The sequence below is a fragment of the Plodia interpunctella genome, chromosome 17 (genome assembly GCF_027563975.2).
Source record: "Plodia interpunctella isolate USDA-ARS_2022_Savannah chromosome 17, ilPloInte3.2, whole genome shotgun sequence".
NCBI classification, from domain to species: domain Eukaryota; kingdom Metazoa; phylum Arthropoda; class Insecta; order Lepidoptera; family Pyralidae; genus Plodia; species Plodia interpunctella.
Window position 1 is genome coordinate 919,831 of NC_071310.1, and position 22,315 is coordinate 942,145.

The 22,315-nt window shown below is 34.6% G+C and overlaps 1 protein-coding gene across 3 annotated transcripts in view; it reads right to left on the bottom strand.

Annotated features, from left to right (window-relative positions):
• The window catches only part of LOC128676851 (nephrin-like), a 104,762-nt gene that overhangs the window by 22,533 nt on the left and 59,914 nt on the right, over positions 1 to 22,315 (bottom strand). For 2 of the 3 annotated variants that reach the window (XM_053757248.1, XM_053757247.1), the window contains exon 3: positions 21,776 to 21,899. In XM_053757248.1, coding sequence (XP_053613223.1) covers positions 21,776 to 21,899 — 124 coding nt within the window. Of the gene's footprint in view, positions 1 to 21,446; positions 21,519 to 21,775; positions 21,900 to 22,315 lie in introns of those variants that run through there. The other variant, XM_053757249.1, reaches the window with a different exon arrangement.

A 22,315-nucleotide genomic window follows, 5' to 3' on the forward strand; every position in this document is an offset into this window, starting at 1 on the left:
CTAATATCTACGTTTTGATTCAGAGAGTCTGGACGACTTCCAAGGCGGAAGATGGGAGGAATCTTTCACTGCATCGCTTCCTTCCGTTTGTGGAGCCACAGCTTGAGCGTTGATCAGTTTATTATAACACTAGCTTTGCCCGGGACTTTCGCTCCCGTAGGAATTTCGGGATAAAAAGTGCCCTATGTTTTATTGCGGGTAATATTATATACCAATAATGTTATAATAGTTTTCGTAACAATCCGTTAGGTTTCGCTTGAATGAGTAACAAACAAACACAAATACATCGCCACAAACTTTCGCATTTATAATAATTAGTACGACTATCATTTTCTTGCGCGTAAAAATCTTTTTATCATGTTCGCGCGGGATATTCCGAATGTCCTGTTTAAGGAAACTACTCGTACATGTCTCTTTCAACTTCGTGGGTCGCTTTTATTGTCATCAGACAACTGCATACTACATACAACGCGTGGCAAGAAATGATGACCCTACGCAGAAAACCGTTGAGGAGTTCCTTCGTTAGGAGCTGATAACGAGTGCCCATTTTAGTCATGCTTATCATAATAATACATTTTTATGGAAAATGAGGCGATCTGGAGACAATTCTATAGGACACGCGGACGTAGGTGAAAATTAACTTGCAAAATTTGATTTCAGACAAACAATGAAACTATATAAAAACTTGCAAAAAGGCGTCTTGGCGATATCATCAGATCGCTTATTTGAAAATGCTCGATTAGGTGTTCAGTATTAGGTGTTCAGTATTAGGTTTTCAGTATTACAAAATCGCCAAACTAGAGCACACACAAGATGTGCAGTGTTGTTTTAAATTGTGTGAGTCACTCGGCTATTTCGAGCGTTGTGTATTTGGCTGTGTCTGTTACCATGAATTAAATATAAGAATTCATTTGCAATGCATACAATCCCTTTGTGGGCACTGATTTATGTGAAGATCTTTGCAATGGGGGTAGGACTTTGACTGTTATTTTTATTACTCCATGCAAATTTAGATGTTTTTACTGTACGTCTCACTTTGATAATTGTAACAGCTTCCAACGTATATTGTTGGCTTTTGCAAAATCTAATTTCAACTTTCACAATTCATTTTGAAATGTTCATTATATCGTAAGTATATTTTTATAGAATTTCAAGAAGTAGGCCCTCAGACAACATGCGTATAATTATAGATGTGAATTGCATATTTCGAATTCCTGTTCGTTCGCAATATCTTTACTGAACAAAGTGAAAAAGACGCGTGCAACGGTGGACTTATCCTAGAAAGGGATTTATTCTAGTCAAAAAAGTATTGAAAAGAAAACAACTGATATCCACATGCCAATTATTTAAATAGTACATACTTAGTTTTTAAAATATTGTCAGTATCTACAGTCTACACGGATAACAAAAACTTCCATTAAAAAATGTATAGGAAGTGAAAGAAACACATAAAATGTCGAATATCTTTTTATACTATTATATACAGCAATAAATATATAGGGAGAACAAAAAATAAAATCCTTCGTTTCGTTCGTTGTCACGACTAGTTTGGCTTAGCGGATCCTGGGCTTTGATGCTCAGTTATTGTTGAAGAATCCGGGGAGAAAGAAACTCATAATTAAACAGAAAACCTACACGCTAACATGAAGTAAAAAATTATTATTAAATGTCAACAAAATTGTTATAAGTCGAAAAATATTTCTAGGAATTTTTTGTTTACTACAATATTAAATACAGATTCCTTAGTAATCATAGACATCTTAAGAAAAAAAAAACTTTATTAAATACTCTGAATGTTATGTAAATCATGTTTTTGCTGATCCAAGCCCGATATCAATTCGTAAGGGCCTTTGTTTTTGTACTCATAACGTAAGATGACGTAGGTTATATGAATTTCATTAGGTATTCTGATAGCACGATTTACATTTAATATCTGAGCACAGAATTTGAAATAATAAGGCAAAGCAAGTGCCATTTATTTGCTACAAATTATGACTCTATGTCAGTATTTTGTAGCTTTGTGATAAATTCGGTAATTTCTATTATATAAAAGCTGAAAAAACTCACTCACTCAACACGATATCTCGAAAACTACTGAGCTGATGAGGATGAAATTGAGCAGGTAGATTGTGATTAAGAGACGTCCTGATTTTTGGAAATTTCATCCCGGAGGGACTGAAATTCTTTTGAAAATTTCCAATTTTAATCACCAGGTAAAATATTTGTCATTCTGTATATAGAACAACGTTGAAATTTTTAATTTCAATGTTTGTTTCGTAGTTAAAATTTTTCAGTACAACATAAACAACTAACAAATAACAAATCTGTAAAAAGTGGTGAAGTTACTTTAGCAATTACAATTACAAAATTACTAAATAAAGAATAAGCAACACGAACGGAGGGATCGAAATAATCTTTAAAATTCGTAACTGATTTACTGTCAGTCTGTTTAATCGTAAGAAACTGGTCTGCATGAGAATTTAATTTGGGACGCCGAGTACTACCGCTGTGGATTGAGTTCAAATCTATAGAGTCGACATCTTAGGCACTTTCACTCGCACAGTAACGCCACCATCATCATTTGTACACGAAAAAATAAAAATTGTTGTTTTTCGCGTACAAAATATGTGCTATGTTCACTAGTGTAATATTATCTTATTTATGAATTTCTTTTATTTTTATCAAACAAAAATATTACAATGCCACTGAGATAAATAAGTTTATTAGAATTTATTATAATTTCCCTTCTCTCTCTACCATGAGAACTCTTACATAAGGGAATTAAATTAGAAGGAAAACTATCACACTTGAGTTGGCTTTATAAGTTTACGAGTAATTGTACTAAAAATTCAAACAACTTGTTGGAGAGTATACTGCAGATATGAAACTCGAACTGTAGTAGAAATCAGACTATATTTTGACAGATTTACACGGCTTTTTATTACCAAAATTAACATTTGAATCGTATAAGAAATGATGATAACCAATCACAAATTGCGATTATTTTACGCCGATCGCCGCCAGGGGTCCACTGCATAAATATGTTCGATCTGTCTCAACGCTCGCAGAAATGCAGTGACGGCCGTGTGGCGCAGGCGTGAAAATCTTGTTCATAGCGCTGTGCAGTCGTCATCTCATGCTTGTAGAAGCTATAAACTTCATGGAAAATATTTAGTCCTATTTCTCATAAATAAATAAAATATATTGAGACGAATCACACAGATTGAGCTAGCCCCAAAGTATGTTCGTGACTTGTGTTATGGGATACTAACTCAACGATACTATATTTATATAATAAATACATATATAAATAAACATCCAAGACCCGGGCCCATCAGAAAAAGATCATTTTCTATTATGACCCGACCGGGGTCGAACCCGGGACCTCTCGGTTCAGTGGCAAGAACCTTACCACTGCGCCACCGAGGTTGTCAAAATTATCATTATCTACAACGTATCAAATATACGATATATACCCTATACTGTAACCCGACACGCACTTGTTCGGTTATTTATAGTTCGTCTTAAGATGAAAAGTAATCAAGAGTTTTCGTAGCCTTCATTTTGTTGTTGTAGAAATAACTTTTTTCATACTTTTCTTTTTCCTTAAACTAGGTACACCTTCATATAATAATTATAATGTGTGTTCTTGTAATTATAAGTCTGTGAAACAGCACAGTTAATTCACGAAATTCGCTAATAAAGTTATCTTTGTGAAGTGTCGCCCTGCAAGCTATCTATCAAGTATTTTAAGTTGAAACTCGAGTTAAAACTATTTTAGTTTTCAACATTTCAGAGAAATCTGAAAGACAAGCAGTGTTTATAAACCTTAATAGGAAAGATAACAGTCTCATTAAGCTTTTGGGCTTCGACCGATTGAGCTAAAAATTTGTAGACACGTTAAGTTTGGATGGCAATGCATTATTATGATAAGCATGACCGGATGGTGTACCTGGGGACGGCTCCAGACGTGGGAACTCAATAACGAACAACGGTATACTGTACGGACATGATATTTTTGTTGCACATGGAATGCAATAAGATCTTTTAAATGTCAAAAATGACATTTTCGTAAAAAAAACTCATATCTTTTTATTCCCCAAAATCAAAGAGAATCGGAAATTGCCATATTTTAGGAAACATATCGGCATTCTATTAATTTTAATCTTGACATATGAGAAATGATACAGTCCTTAGATATTTATATTCCGAAACCAACTAAACCCAAAACGAGAAAAAAAAAATCAATAATCACATCTGCAATCAGCCATCTAAAACCCTAAATACGAAATTGATCCTAGAAGATTAATTAGCAACGGTTTCTGAGATCAGGTGGTCATTAGCAATGAAACATCCATGCTGAGCTGACGCGAGCTGCTTGGCTAGCCGCCAAATCCTTGCTATCACTACTGGAACCATGGTTCGTACTTTTCCGGATTTTTATACCTAATTGTCATCATCAGACATCGATCATTAGTAATCGAGATTTCAACTGTATGGCCATAGTTGAAGATCTGGGCGAAGTGCGGGTTTGCATTTCATTTCTCATCATCGAATCGATTCGAAGTGAGACGAAGCGAACCAATCACATTGCGGTGTGGTTGTCGTTGCGACAGAATGGTGCACTGTGATTGGTTAGCTGCGTGTCACTGCGACTCGATAGTGAGATGTAAATAACAAAGTTACATTATGTACACAGAAGTGGTCTGTCTGCTTTGAAATTACTGTAGCAAATTAAATCAGCTTGAGTAGATAGAGTAGAGGTTGTTTTACAAGCTTTAGGCTTCACGGCGCCACAACTTGAAGATGAGAGTGCAATAAATTTTGTAGCTATTGAATTTATATTTGCACATTTATGGTCGTTGTTTGATGATATGGAAATGTCTTTGATGCGTTTATGATTATTTAAAAAACGATAGACTTTTTACTTGAAACACTTCTGTGAATAATTTAGTCTAGCGTCATCTTAACCATTTACGCTAAGTACGTGTATTTACTGACGAAATAAGCCAACTCCATGAGAAATGAAAAAGTACCTTTAGATAAATATGTTTAGTTTTAGAAGAAAAAAAATAGAAGAACATTGTAATTCCTAAATCAGCCATAAATTATGGACACCACATTCAACCCTAGCCAGCTCCACCGTACAATATATTTCAGCTACGTAATTCAACTTTTTGTTATTGCCTTATGAATGCAAAGCGGCTCGTTTTGTATGAGATATAGACAGAGTTGTTTTACGTCATTACACAACTAATTTATGAAGTCTTTTGAAGTTTGTCAAGCCAGTTCGAACAGTTTATCAGTTCTAACGGTTCATTCCTATTTACATTTACACCCGACTTTATTTTTTTATAATGATTAGGTACATACAATTGTAAAACAAATCTAATATATAAAATAAGATTACATAATTAGTTGCTACATGCTTCGTCTTAATATACAACAGTAAAATCCGCAAGAAGTTTCGTGAAAATTTTTACATGAAGAAATCTGCAACATGCTTCGTCAAAAGTGCACTTTTGAGTGTCCTCATTTCAATTCGATTTTTTATCATCCATAGTTATATTAAAATAGCTACGTGAATCGATTTGAATTTTTTTTTTGTAGTGCAATTTGGTGTTTAATTCGTCTGGTGATTATTTGCCACTTTAAAAATTATTTTAGTATGCGTTTATCACACGTAAAATTGATGCAAAAAATAGAACTTTACACATATTAGTGCTAAGTGATTATCACCCAAATGCTTTTCACTTTGTTTCAGCCAGGTAATATCACACATTTTAATAAATTAAGCCGTTAAAACCTTTAACCGACAATATTGCGGCGCATGAACCCCATACAAGCGTACAAAATCCGTGAACTAATAGATACAATTCTCTAAGAAAAAGTTAATTTATTTTTTTTAAATACACAGACAACACGTAAACAAAACAGCCAAAGAGAATGAATAAAACAAAGTTTATAGTAAATCTGTTTTCAATTAAAAATAAAACTTAGTTCAATGAATTTCTGTATAGTAAAAAGTAAAAAGGTTACAGATATACAAAAATCTATTTTTTTTCTTTTTGAAAATTCAAGTCTGACCTTAGAAACTACTAGCTTTTACCTGCGGCGTCGCCCTCGTATATTTCCCACAGGAACAGTTATTTTTCAGGGATGAAAGGTATCCTGTATCCTTCTTCATACTTCAAACTAAATTTAAAATAAATTTCAAGAAGATTGGTTGAGTAGATAGAGCGTGAAGAGATAACAAATAAAATTAAACATTTATAATATTAGTTAGGATTACGATCTAACGTCAATGCTCTTCAGAAATGATGTTGTTACCTATGAGCTATATATCCTTAGTTGCCATGTGCGACATTCACGGCAGAATATGGATATTCGATAACGTAAGCCACGCGCCACAGACACCTAATCTAAATCTAAACATTGCTAGCAAAAGCGATTGGGTACGGGGCCTTAAAAAGTGTTCCAAAAAAATCTAATTAGAAGTTAAAGAAAGTGATTTGGCAAATCATCTAAACTTTCGAATGGGCGCTTGAACTCCATAATTGGCAATCAGATGTAAAAACAAACTTATTATGAAGTAATAATGAAATGTTGCCCTTTTAAATTCTTTTGTTCGGAGAATTCCACCTTTTATAAACTGTCATTATGCTGTGTCAACGTCAATGTTTTATATTCAACTTAGATGCGGACAAACGCTGTTTTTATAAATAATAGTAGATTAGTAGCCAAGGACTGTAAGGAATCAATTGCAGCTCGAGATATTTAGGGAGGGCGCCTATAGTTCGAGGGTGCAATTGATGCTTACACCCGAGCTGACTGCTCTGCTTTACATCTCAATTGTGAGGTAAGTAGAAAAAACAACGGCATCACAAGAATTGTTTTTTCCTAATTAGCACGTAAAAAAATCCCAAAAACAAACAACATTGGAAGTAAAGTTTTCAATTCCCACCTTTTTTCATTAAAGAATCAAGTAAAGCACTTTTTTTTTCAAGAAGAAATTGAATTCAAATTCAAATCATTTATTCAGAAATTAGACCTTCACAGGCACTTTTTCTCGTCAATCTTTATATTTATAGTTATTTCTCACAAGCTACAAACTACTGGCGGAACGACCACTGCTGAGAAGAAATGCCGAAAGAAACTCATTTGAACAGTGTTGGTCCCTATCATGCCAGATCGGCTTACCATTATTGTTTCTTACAATGTTTTTTTTTTCTTTCTAATAATATATAAATTGAGGTGCTCCGTTCGATATTTAAAATTGATGACTATTATACCTACTCATACGAAGACAAGGCTGTATAGCGAAGCGACCTCTTTGGTCATTGGGCTGAATGCATGATGTCTGTTGCCAGTATGATGGTTAGATGTACGCGAACTTTGTGAAAAAGTGAAGTTTTTTTTTTAATTACTTACCGCCCTAGCTACATTATTACCATAGAGCGCTAATTGGTTACCTACAAGCCCCATTTGGGGGTAAGAAGGACCTATTTAATGAATATGAGAGATGTAAGAATAAATCAATGTATCTACAGTGCAACCAGATGGAAAAGACGTTTTTGTTCTTACGAAGTAAGTAATGTAAAATAAATAAATATAAATGGAAAGTTGCGCGCGTGCCAAGCATTCCAGTTGTCAAAGTCTAGACTGAAGATTATGTCTAGACTGGATTTTTATGTTTTGATTTGATGTCACGAGAACATTCTAATAAAAGAGTTTTAATTATGACATTGTTCAATTTTGAAAATGTTGTTTCAATAAAATTATTTTTAATAGAATTTACTTTGTTCATTGAATTTTATCTGAGTGCTAAATAACTAAATATATTATAGTTATTATGACAGAAATCGTATCATGGCCATCTCGTATTGTGAACGTGTGTAGTGTGGGAACGTACGCATTCCCAAGGAGGGTCCATGTCAGGCAGGCGACCGGTTGATATTGCACCTTTATAGTTTTCACTATTATCTCAATCAATAATGCTAAAAAGTACCTACACGAAATAGAAACATATAAGTTTTTCTTCAATCGTGTGTGTTATTGCTAACATCGGTGTCAGATTTCATTCAAGTCACCTAAAATCGTTTGACAACACATAACCGTGTAAAAACATATTAAATCTTCCTTTAACGAAGGCCGAAATCTTTCTTTATCGAAGTCCGTTGAATCCCAGCATCTGGCGTTGATAAATTATAAAAGATAGGACATTGCTAGCTACATACACACCTGGCTAGCTTCCAGCTGTTATCTGTTAATATATAGGTACACCGTCCTATCTATACTGATTGGCTGTTCCACGCTTCTCTCGATGGTACCTACAACGGTTACAAGTATATTTGTTAGACAAATTAAAAAATCCCCGATATTCAATATCTATTTCGCTTCAACTTTTGAACGTGTGGCGACATCTACCACGCCACATGCACAACGCCGCAGATGTAAAAGCCGACCAAACGCAACGAATGACATGCCACATAACTGATCCACGACTCTACGGACAGATGGCACTACGGTCGACTCACTACCAGAAGCTAACAAGCCTAGACCGCGCAGACAGTACGTTTTCGATTGGAAGCATAAATACAACCTCCGACATAACACCGTCTGTCGCGTGCGGTTCCCCAGGCGCAACACCTAGCCTGGCGGGAAGATCTTCCCTTTGTGGCGGTCGAGCATAATCACCTAGCTCCCGCTACATACGGCTGCACCGATTTTGATCAAACATATCTAAGAACCACCGCATAAAAAATAGCTATCAAATAAATATAAAACGCAACCAAATCGGTTCACCCGTTGATGAGCTACAGTGACAAATATACACAGATAGACAGACACACTTAGCGGTCAATTTAATAAGACCACTCTTTTTGCGTCGGGGGTTAAAAACTAATCGAGGTTAATGTATCTGTTCAGAAATTAACCCCTCTTTTTGCGTCGGGGGTTAAAAACTAATCGAGGTTAATGTATCTGTTCAGAAATTAGACTGGCATCTTTTTCACGTCAGATTTTGAATTGTATAGATTTTCTTTTTCATCTACAAATTACTAGTGCTATATGTGAAAAAGTTAAAAATTACAGGTATTATTGGAAATAATAGATATATTAAATTATTCCCACATGTTCCGACTAAAATTATAATGAAAAGTTATTAATAAATGTGGTACATGGTGGCGCTAGTGTGCATTTCTACCAATTTGTTTATTAGCAAAAACTAAAATATCCTCTAACCAAATTATTCTACACTAGACAAATTAATTTATTGCCAAGCATTATACCTAGTTACACAATGTAGTCACAGTCCACTAAACCGAAAACGGTGACCACCAAAATCTTCATAGTAGACACCTTCACGACACGTATTTTCGTACTTAGAAATTTCCAAGAAAAAAATTCTTTTTAACACATTTTTTCCGAGGTAAATACCTACTTTCTTATATGTATAGGTATTTTGTTATGTAGTTAGTTCAATACGACTCGAAAAGTGAGTCAACATTTTGATTTAAAAGATAAACTAAACATGAACAGACCTGAAGATGTGGCTCGATTTTACCGATCTTCGTCTCTACTCTTATTTCAATGGAAACCAACTCACGCAACTGGGTTTTAGTTCCGTTGATATGTACTACGATAAATAATTTAAAATATTTTTTAGTGTTTCGTAATAGAAGCGGTGGTCAATGTAATGGTTGAGATGCTCGCCTGTGGATCGAAAGGTCCCAGGTTCGAATCGTACTCGTGCCACATGAGTTTGTATACTAATCTGACTCATGTATAGTACATTTCATCAACCATCATGAGGAAACCTGCACACTGGTTGATCTTATTAACTTGTGTGTGAAATGGAGAACGCAACGGCAAACCACTCCATTAATAATGCCAAGAAAGTTGTTGTATGTGTTTCATTCCACGCAATAACCACGACCCTCAGCCATGAGGAATACGACTATGCCTCATAGGGTCAAACGGGATCCTATTACAACTTCACTTTCTGTCCATCTGTCCGTCTGTCTCCAGGCTGTACCTATCTCACGAATCGTGACAGTTAGACAGTTGAAATTTTCGTAAATGATGTGTTTCTATTGCTCCCATAACAACACATATTAGAAAACAGAATTAAATAAATATTTAAGAGGCTCTTATGTGACAAACATGATTTTTTTGACATTTTTATAGAATCGTCCACGTAACCCTTACGCGCGAGTCCTACCCGCAAGTCTATATTCGTTTTATTACTTCGATATCGCATAATTCTCGAACATGTTATATTTTCGAAAGAATTAATAAGTTTTGAGGCAATAACTCTCGGCAAGTAAACGCTAGACGCTTGGCAGGAAGCCAGGCAACCCACCACATTTCAGTATAAGGAGACAACTAGGAGACGCAGTTTAACAAGCACTTAAATCAGCTTATAAGTTCTTATTTAAGCAACAGTTGTACCCGGGCTGTAAATGAAAATTATTTAATGTTATTGTATTCTTTAATTTGGTCTGTATACGCCCTTCAAAAGACCTACTGATTATTTGCGCTTAATAGAGAGTATTGACGCTTAATCCTTATTTATTATATTTGGAGATTTTACATTTATACTCAACGACCTCGGTGGCGCAGTGGTATAGTTCTTGCCACTGAACCAAGAGGTCCCGGGTTCGATCCCCGGTCGGGTCATGATGGAAAATGATCTTTTTCTGATTGGCCCGGGTCTTAGATGTTTATCTATATATGTATATGTTATAAAATATAGTATCGTTGAGTTAGTATCCCATAACACAAGTCTCGAACTTAATTTGGGGCTAACTCAATCTGTGTGATTTGTCCTAATATATTTATATTTATAAAACAAAGTCCTCTATCGCGTTTGTCTGTCTGCATGTCTGTCTGTTCGCGATAAACTCGAAAACTACTGCACGGATTTTCGTGCGGTTTTCACCAATAGATTATACACGTAAATACACAGCAAAATAGAAGCGAAAAGAGGAAAAAGAAAGCCAAGAAGGGCTTATATGGAGCAAATAAAGGAGACAGCAAGATTGATGTCGTACAGAGAGGTCAAAAAATGGCTGAGGATAGAAAGAGATGGAAGGAACTTCACCGACAAGAACGACATTCTTAAATGATGATGATCTACGTGTAATAGAGAACTGGCACGCGTTATCAAATTATGATCCGTTCCATTTCTTGTTTCGCAAATAACTGTGCCTAGTGTTCACAGTTTATTAAAATGTCCAAGTAAATATGGCTGTAAATATTTCGAATTGAATTGAATATGGCAAATTTTCGACCAATAAATATGTGGCCACGCTTATTTGTCTATTGTACGCCTGTTCAACCTCTATAATATGTTAGGTACAAGCTATTTGGGAAATAATTACATATTATAAGCGGCCCATCCCGGCTTCGCTCGGGTAAAAACAATAAATTTTTCACTTAAAACGTCTTTAGGAATTACTTATATACAGTAGTTTATCGCGAACAGACAAACAGATGGGGCAGTGGACTTTCTTTTGAAATTTGTAAAGATATATTTCAAACTCATCCATTCAATTACACGTGCCCTTCACACTAACTCACCCTTGTATATTGTACCTGCACTATTTTTCCGTTTATTGAGCCAGTTATGTTATAAAAATTGCAATGTTTCCACAGACGTGACTAGAATGAAGCCATGTTGTGGTACAGTTGCGGTGAAAATGTATAAAAATATTGATTAAACATTTCATAAAAAATATTCATATGAACTGAACTTTATAGAGATTTGTGGAAGAAGGATTGAAAGACCTTTTTCCAACAGTAGAACTTTACTCAAGGCTAAAAAATATATGTAATCGTGTCATCTTACCTAATTAGAAAATTTCTTTAACTATCACTTCGGAAAATATTTTTTTTTATGAAGACAACATTAATTAATAAATGATCTAAGCATACATATATACATATGTGCAAAAAGATATTTAAATTTATTATAGAATAGATTCCAACAAAAAAAAACTAGTTAAAAATGACTTTAATAATGTTATTGGTGGGTTAAAGATATGTGAATTATATCCGCATATATAAAATGAAAATTCTTTAATGGCTTGATAAATTATGTATTTAATATACCAAAAAGTACATGACTTTTCATTAGATAATTTTTCAATAATCTTTTGTCAAGACATGACTGCAACACATACTTGAGAAAGACTACTGCAAAATACATAAACTCTCTCCCGGAATCAAAAACAAACTTCTCCCAATTTACAAGTTAACTTTCCCGTATAATCCTGAGCAAATTACGCGGTGATACCACGCCGGTTCATATTAGTTAGCCAGTCCAGTTAGTAACGAATCGGCAAAAAGCCAGTTAGGCAGTTTGACCCCGTTCCAGTCCGTTCCCAGTATGTTTAGATTATTTAATTAGATTTTTAACTTACAGATTGTAAGGTTTGATTAATGGTGGTAGCGATTCAACAGCGATAATTTGGTAGCCTAGCGCCTATGTGAAGAATCTCCAGTTTTTCCCTTGATTGAGATTTACAATCAACCAGATGAACAAAGCAGATGGCGCATTCTATACCACGTTTTATTCTTCGCTCCCTTCCTGAAGCAAAATATAGATAATATTGACATAGTTTTAGTATCATTATACTTAAACTAGCTGCCCGCCCCGGCTTTTCTCGGGTAAAACCTTAATAAAGCCTGTCTTACACCTGAGGGTTTCGTCTATCTCTGTGCCAAATTTCATTAAAATCGAAACAATATTTATTTCAAGTTACATCAGGTTTGGTTTTGCGCTAATAAAATCGACTCAGTAGTTTATGAGTTTATGAATTACAAATAAAAATACAATTATTATTTGTATTTTTAATAAATAAATTTAATGACGCCTTAAAAAAAAAGAAATATTAAAAAAAATATTTTTTAAATAAATCCGAAAAGGATTTCACAAATTTGCAGTTGTAAGGTCATTTGGTCGTTTTGAAACATTGTTGACAATATATATGACAATAAAAAACATGGAAAATACAAATCTTTTCTGTTTATAATATGGATAAAATTTATTTAATATAAAGAAAATTGATTTTGTACCCGTCTGTACTGAGGGACACTGAGGGTGTCCAAGGCGTCGCCATGAGAAATGGCCAGTATAAGGTCCTCTCAGTTATTTGTTCCACAGACGAAGCCGGCAGAAGGAAACAATGAGGTTCTGTTCATGTTAATATTTAATAACATTTCTGTAGTGGGCTCATAGTAAAATGGCTATAATACTTTTGGCTAAAAGTTAGGGATGTTTTTGTCCAGCAGTTGACTGATTTTACGACCAGCTCCCCTGATTTTAACCCTATTTCCGTTTCCGCCTGAGAGCCCTTTGCGCTGTTACTTTTTCGGCTGTACGGTCCTTGCGACTGTCGCCATATTTCAGTTAGTTAAGCAGTAAAGGTCGACGTAGCGATCAACTGCAAAGTAATATTCGATAAAATATATAAAAAATATGCATAGTAGTAAAATTAAAACTACTAACTTCTCACTTCACCAACAATGACAGTAAACTAGGCCACTTAACTAAAAGCAGTAGTAACTTTAGATTAAAATATAGTAACGGTCTTTTGTGTTGATTTTTAGTATCCGAAGTTGGAACTTTTTTAAAACGCGCTAATAAAATGCTCGACTTGAACTTTTGCAGTGAAATAAACGTTGTAGTTAGAAAATTTGTAGGGATTTTATTTTAAAGATGTGTTAATTTTTGCTCGATTAGGAAGGTAAATTGTAGAAGAAAAGGTATGAAAGCGGAATCTGGACTACGAAGCCCTGTGGCGGTAAACGGAATCGAGAAAATGCTCAGATGAAAAAGAGACAATTTCTGCTTGATTTTTTCTGGCATCACTGTCAAAAATCAAGGTAAATCTTCACGTCATATTCTTAATTAAATAATATTTAGCAAAGCTAAAAACTACTAGCATTTCAGAAGGGTCTTATTGGTTCCCCTAATTGTTTGTATTACTAATTCAGGTTGGTACACAAACTTTTTGCTTAAAATTTTTACGTACATTTTTATTATTCTTATTTAGTATAGCCTTTTTTGATTCCCCTAACATTTTGCCGCACTTCATTTACTTCCCAAATTAGTCTTAGTTCTTCTCGTCATCTAAATATATTAGTGCCGCCTCCTCTTCACAAGAATTATACCAGAAATATTTCTTTCCACAGATGTTCAGTAAAATACAATGGTGATTTCTCCGAGTTAGATCTATTTTCGAATTCTTTAGCAACCACTAAAAACTTTCTCCATAAAAAATTGTTAGCGATACAATATTTATACTCTTTGATTATATGTCTCGCCTTTTATTCTTAGTTTATATAAATTGGTAATGTTTGTCAACACTACTCTGTGTTAACGTACTTATACTGTGTATAACTTAAATAAGATTCGGCACTGTTTTTCTCTTAATGTCTTTGTCTGTACTTAAAATTTGTTTGTTGAATGTTAATATCCTGTATAATGACTGTTATGTGCTAAAATAAATGAAAAAAAAAATTACTCAATAATCCAAATAATTTATTACTTCTATTATTATATTCATATTACTAATGGTGTAATTATGTTTCTCACTAATCAATTAAGTACAAAAGTATAACGCCTAATCTTTAATTGTGCAGTAATCTTTACTTACATGCAGTAAGTATCTGCTCTTCCCGACCTAACCTAACTTTTTGGACACGTATCCAAACCTAACCATCTTAACTTTTGTTGGCATAGTTTGGTGTGTTCACAATACTAACCTAACCTAACCGACACAGCTACGTTTGTTATATATATATATGTTTTTTTTTATTGCGGGGGGCTACCGCCCCTGCACCTCTGCTGGCGGACTTGAGTTTTTAACATGTTGTATATACATTTCGAAATTATTATTACATACAAACATTTCATATGAGAATATTGTCTCAAATACTATTGAACTAGGTTACTGTTAAGTCTAATGAAATACATTCCAAACGATTTTAGGATGTATTACAATAGAGAGTCTAAAATTGTAGCTAACGATTATCAGGCTAAATTGTAAAAGTGCAGAAAAATCTATTAAACTAGATAATAATTGTGCGTTGTATGTTTAAGCCAATAAGGTTTGACGAAGTGAAAAATTAGAAACAATCAAAGGGCACCCATTTCATAACGATGAAGGAGTGTAAAATGAAGATTCTCATTCTTAACTTATCGTCCCAATCCAGCTGATCTCATACAAAGTGATCGAAAGTGAGACGAAAGATATCAGCACTATGTCTCGTGTCTTGTCACGTCTCTTTTTATATGATCGAAAGAGAAGGTATGCTAGGGTTTATAGTTTTCTATAAACAATGCAAACATGAACAAAAGGATTACCAAATGGAATCATGTTGTTAATAATTTACGGCGTAGACAAGTCATCCATTATAATGCCATGCCAATACATGGTGACAAATTGTGTGTAGCTTCCAACTTCAATAACACGTATGATGCGAATTCATCAACATTATTTCAATTGAATTATTGTTTGTCACACACACTCACAGTGATGCGGTGGTGATGCAATGGTTAAGACGCCCGCCTGTGGATCGAAAGGTTCCAGGTTCGTATCCTACGCGTGCCACATGAGTTTGTATACCAATCTGACTCATGTATAGTAGTTTTCATCGACCACCACTTGCTTCCGGTGAAGGAAAACATCGTGAGGGAATCTGCACACTGGTTGATTATTAACTTGTGTGTGAAATGGAGAAGGCAATGGCAAACCACTCCATTACTAATGCCAAGAAAGTTGTTATGTGTGTTTAATTCCACGTAATGACCACGACCCTCACAGCCATGAGGAATACAACTATGAAGAAGATAATCTATCCAAATTAAAATAAACAGAATTCAGAAAAATATCAATTTGCATTGTTACTCGTCAATAAATATAGGTTAGGTATTATTAAGAACCAAAGTGTTGTTGTCTCTGTCATTACATTGAAAATAAATAATTTACAGATGTCTGATGTGAAGGCAGCTGTATCAAGCATAATATGCCAGCCTATACCCAACTGATAGATTGATTTGCGTCAATTGCGATACGTGTACATTCAACAGCAGATCAAGTTACCCTGCATGAACCTCTATCGCGTGGTAATAGCGGTGAGTTTGCAATGAATTTGGGTAGGTTGATGTGCTGTTGAATGTACATACTTGTAAGTTTTTTTTCCCCATCATAAAATGTACGCATTAAATAATTATACTTTACAAGATTTTATTTTACTTGCCCTTTTATGCTTTATGGTACATGTTAGCACAGTATACTGTATCGTAGCTGCATTTCATCCATCACGGGCGTCAAACGCCGCGGTACAGTCGCTGACTAATTACACATTTTGCAGATTAACATCTCAATCGTACACGCGAAGGGTAATGTCGGTGACAGAAGTGCTATGATAATATCAAGCGTACTTATTCGTCTGGTAATGAAAGAAAAATATTATGTCTCGCGTAGGATAAGAACTAAAAATGTGCACGATCTAGGCGGGAGAAGTAGGTGTACTTCTCCCGTCCAAATTGTAAATGTCAATCAAGGGAGATTCTTCTCTAGGCTATGGAGAGAGACTTGCTAGTCTCTCTCTAGTTTATAGCCACTATTAATCAATTAAACTCAATTCTATTCTAAACGTGCGATGCCTTCTGATTTCGCATTTCTTGACTCCAAATGCTTAATTAGATATGCTATCATCTTCAAAACTTTAGTACCATTTTTTCCTTATTTCTAAGGTGGGTTGCACCGTCAACTTTGATGTTGACTTCAACTTGCGCAGAAAATTGCGAAGTTTAAACTCAACGTCAAAGTAATTGGTGCAACTCACCCTTGAATTGTTATTTTCCAAACAGAAGCAAAATTTTAATTCATTATCTATTGTCAAAGTTTAAATTGACGACAAAAAACTTTTGTTATCGACTGTATTCTAATGCAGAGTAATTAATAGACATCAGGTGTCATGAAAACGCAGGCTTCGAATTTTACATCAATTTGCAGATGTATTATAGAATGTCAACACAACATGGGGAAATTAATCATCCATTACAAACAGGAGATTGTTATTGATAAAATAATTTGTTGTAGCTAATATATAACAATATTAATAGATTTTTTATACGATATACTATGTAATCTACATACAATTTAAATATTATTTTACAGGTTACAAAACTAAACCACACGTATGAAAGTTTCAAATGATGACAAAATTACGCGACATCGAAACTGCTTTGACATCGAGGTTTTATTGCTCCGTTGCGTGCGTTGCCTCAACGGATCAACGGAGAATTGTCTGGTACAACTGTCAAATGATAAGCCTATATGAAACGACAGAGCGACGCAGCGTAGCGTGACGGAGTAGTGAGGCCGCCCTCTCACCCGTTCTCTCGTTTATATTCTTAAACACAACGCATTGGAGCACCGGGACCATTTTCCCGTTATTTTTCTGCACAAAATTCGCAACTCTTGCTTCTGCTAAGTTATTATTAAACGAATTAAAAAAAGAGGTGGTCAATTCGTCGCGAACTTTTATATTGTTAGCACTCCTGCATTAATAGACTTAATTTCTCATCTCAATGGGTATAATTGGCCATTCATATTTTATGAAGCGATGTCCATAATTGTATGGTAATCGGGTCTATAGTTCTGAATGAAAATACGAAATGGAATTATCAATTGCATCGATATCGTCCAGATAGTTAAAATATGTTTACAATAAGGTCATCAGTGATTTTACGTATTTATTACGAATACCTTATTATATATAAAAAACACATATTACTCCTGAAGGTTTTGTCTGTCTCTGTGCCAAATTTCATCAAAATTCGCTAAGTAGTTATGAGTTTATTCATTACAAACAAACATGCAAAAATACAAATAATCAATACTAAAATAATACTTTATTATATTAGTGAGGATGAGATCAGGGGGCTTACCATCATCTTTTAACGCGTACCACTTTACGACCTAAACTGAACTGCATCGCAAATTCGTACTATCGGCTTAATTTTTATTATGAATGCGATTCACTTTAGGTGCCTAAATTGAACTGAGTTGTATTGGAATCGTTCTGTAAAAGTTGATGGTAGGCCTGCAGTTCCGATGAATAATATTTAACCATTAACTATTAAGTGGACCGCATGTCATGTTTACCTACTTGGTAGTATATGCAGGGTTACTGGTATCAAACGCAAAACCTCCTAAAGACTACTTGGGTGCATCGAAACAAGCAACTTTTATTCTATGACATTTCGAGATTCGTAGTTTTTTTTTTTTCATATAAAAAAATACTATCTAATTTGCGATTGTACAAATCTTAACTCTATGTAATAACCATGCAATACGAGACAGTACAGTGGTGTTATGTAGCGGAATCGAACATAGAGTTAACGTTTTATAGAAACAACATTTAAAACTAAAATAGGAACATTTTTGTATTTATTACGTTTAGACAAAAGTCGTAGAACAAAAGATGTTTGTCTTTAGATACCTTATGCGCCTTTGGAAGGTTATAAGTTAGATACCAGTAACCCTGTTATATACAGGGTGTGTACTTGATGTGCCGTTGACTGTACCTCGACATCAAGATCCTATAAACTAATGCATTTAATGACTTATCATTTCAGATTCAAGTCAGATTATTATTGATCATTTTGAAATAGACTGTTCAGTATTCGCGACAGATTATACACTGGCTTCACAAATACGTACAGATCTGAGACAATAGTCTGTGACGTCTCCAATATCGTCTAGGGATATGAAGTTGATTTGAATCCGCTGTATTGTATTGTATCAAGTATGGCTTCAATATTCAACCGTTATTGAACTGTTTGAACGAACTAATCTATTGAATGAATTAATTTGAAATCTTTCATTTCAGCAGATGGCTGTATATGTACTGTATTTCTGTCCGTAGTAACAAACAATCGCTTGGATAGATTTTGATCTAGATTTTTTTATTTGAATGAAAATTTAATCGAAAGTATTCTTAATTTGGTTGTGTTGAAACCAATAACATCAGCTGTTTATAAAAATTCCAAAACTAAAAATTCATAGTTCTTATACTTATTCCTCGTGATACAATCAACTTACGACCTAATAAGGGTAAATATATTACAAATAAACCATTCACGGTCTGTAAAGAAAAAAAATAAAATTAAAAATTAAAAAAAACTACCTTTTCTTCCCAACTTATCAGGTAAATATACTCTATAAACTTGCTCGCCGCCCGCGAATGTAATACCATGTGTTTTCCGGCGCGCGGTCCCATAGTCCCAAGTGTATGGTGACAACGAATTGTGAAAAGCTGGACATTTTTTTAGCTTTTTTTTTTTGTTGGTGAATGTCTTTATTATTTGTGATTCAGTAGTGTTAAGTTTGTTTCAGCTACCTTCCTTAAATTTTATTATATGTGGCCGTCCAAATCAAAAGGGACCTTATGGCGGCTGGCACTTATTCTTGCCGTTGTCGTCTTGTGGTCTTTATTGCCGTTGTTCGAATACAAAACAACGGCAATAATGGTGCAAGTGCCGGGCACCATAAGGTCTCTTTTGCTTTGGACGGCCACATATATTTTGGTTAATATTTTTGCTTATTATTTTGCTCGATTATCATTGTTTGCGAGTGGCGTATTAAGTTACAAAATTTTCAAGTTACCTGAGAAAATAGTTCATCCAAGTTCATCTAATTCATAGAAAGTTGTATGTGTTGATTACTTTGATTTTCATTAATGTGGTAGTGTAGATATCTATCGGATTTAAGTACTTATCTAACTAGATAATTAATAGAAAACGTGCATTACAAAATCACAAATTTAATTTTTAGGTAAACATTATAATAATAACGCCGCGAGAATGATATGGTGCAGGGTAGAGTGGATGGATTCAGATCTCGGGGAAGTCCCCGCTATGCTGAATCGACCATATAGAAGCCCTAACTAACTAATCTCTCAATGCCAAAACGCCAAGCATCCTTGGAAGATAAATGAAGAGCTACCAGTGCTTCGCGCCCTCAAACAACAGGCCTGACTACTAGAACTAAATGATATCAAAATAAAACTATTTTTCGATGAAATTCCTGTGAAGTCCTTCACGTATGGTCACCGGCATTTAGTCTTCTTTTCCGTTCATTTGTTTAATGACATACATTTTGCTGATTAGAGACGGGATCATTTCTGCTAGAGAACAATCGTTTAGGTATTCGATTGTGGAGGTTATATCATTATTATTACGAGTCTATCCCTTTTTTTATGTATTCAACTTTTCAGTTACATGTTTCGTAAGACAAATTTGATTTAAAAAATTTGGACTTATTAAGATGTATCCCCGGTAAGGATGTTTTCTAGTCAGTCGTAAAGAACAAAAAGGATACAAACAACATTTTTTTTATTTTTGTTTTAAAAACTAACAGCCCGTCCCGGCTTCGCACGTGTAAAAACATAATAAACTATACACCTAAACCTTCCTCAGGAATCGCAATATCTATTGGTGAAAAAAATTGATGTATCGGTTTTTGAGTTTATCGCGAACAGACAGACAGACGCGGCAGTGAACTTTGATTTATAGTAAGGATTAAAAATTAAAGAAGTCAAATTAGGAAGCGTTTTTGATGTACCATACCATACACATTTCTTTTATCTATGACCGTACCCGTAGCATTTTTGTTGCGCAGTTGCACAGTTTTGCAGCGAATACTGAGAGAGAATCAACAAAAGTGAAGGCGGGATAAAAACACCCATTTTCTACGTACACATACCAACAACATAAAACACAAATATTTGTTTCAGTCATTATTTGTGCAACATTTTATTTTCGATTGTTTTTTTTTTTCTGTAACTATACAACAAAGCAAAAATCTAATGAATTTTCTTCCGCGATTATTGTAGTATTAAACCGCCAACTATATCTAAAATTACAGTAATATTGCACCAAATGGTATGCATATCCCGTAGCCAGCAATCCGTAGGCGCATTGTGTGTGATTGATCAAGTTGTCAAGACAATGGTGATCTGATGCTATGCGGGTGTTCTGATTGGCTTACATGCTCATTCGTTCATTACTGGTTCTATTGAGGACATAAATATCCATGTAATTGTTTAATTGATAAAAATTTGGTTTGTGTCAAGTGTTTGACATTCATAGGATATTTTTTATCTTGATAACCAAGCTGTTTGTTACGACTAGCACCATTAAGCTTAGTTTTTATTAATATTTACTACTGGCAACATCGTAATGTATCCGCCCTCTTCTTCCTGTGTGTGCCAAAATAAAGGCATCGTCTCGAAGCCCCGCAATTTTAATTCCCAGCGACACACCTAACCCAGCACCACAAAACATAGTCCACTAACAATCTGAACACCTACATGTTTAAAGTCAGTTGAAACTACAGAAAATCTGGTATAAAATAGAAACTTACGTGTAAATAGGCATCCAATTCAAAAATGGCGATTTTTGAACGCCGCGCACGGAACCAGCGAGGTCGCACGGCAGCGGTGTCTATCCGTCTTTTGTATGTTTATTCACTATATTATATCACTAGATTATACCGGATATCCTGAACATTGTAGGAACGGGATAAAATAAAAAATACGTGTAAATAGGCATTCGATCGCTGTTGCCTTACTAACTCAATCAATCTTTTGCAACGTCTTTACTTTCATTTTCATTATTCTACTTTCATTGTATATTTTAGCTTTACAGCACATAAATATAAAAGAGACGAGATAAAAAAAGATAAAAACGCACGTGTAAATAGGCATACGATCGCCATCTTTGAACCACAACGTCATTGCGACGTCGCGCACGGACGAAGCGAGGTCGCACGGCAGTTGCGTCGCGCTGCCCGGCGCCGACCACACTTGTATCACATCTGAAAGGAGGAATATGTGTTAAAATATAGTACAAAAATTCAGAAATATCTGTACTAAAACTGTTCTTACTTGAAATTACTACAAACAAAAAATTTAATAGTCGCAGGAAATATAATTTTTTTTTGTAGACTAGGATATTTTGTGGCATTTTATTTATATGCCCTAATTTAGTAAATTTTGTTGGAATTAGGTAATTTTTGTTTAATTTACAGAATGAAATAAAGATTTTCTGTTGTGACACGGAAGTACCAAAATTTGTTCAAAACAAAATTATCTTAATTCCATTACTCTTCAAAATGTAAATTAATTTCATCCTAATTTTCTACCACTAATTTTTCAAGCCACACCGTGATGTCACAGTATAAGTTTATAAACAGAAAGTAATCTTATGTATTTTTCCTGCAAATAATAAGCA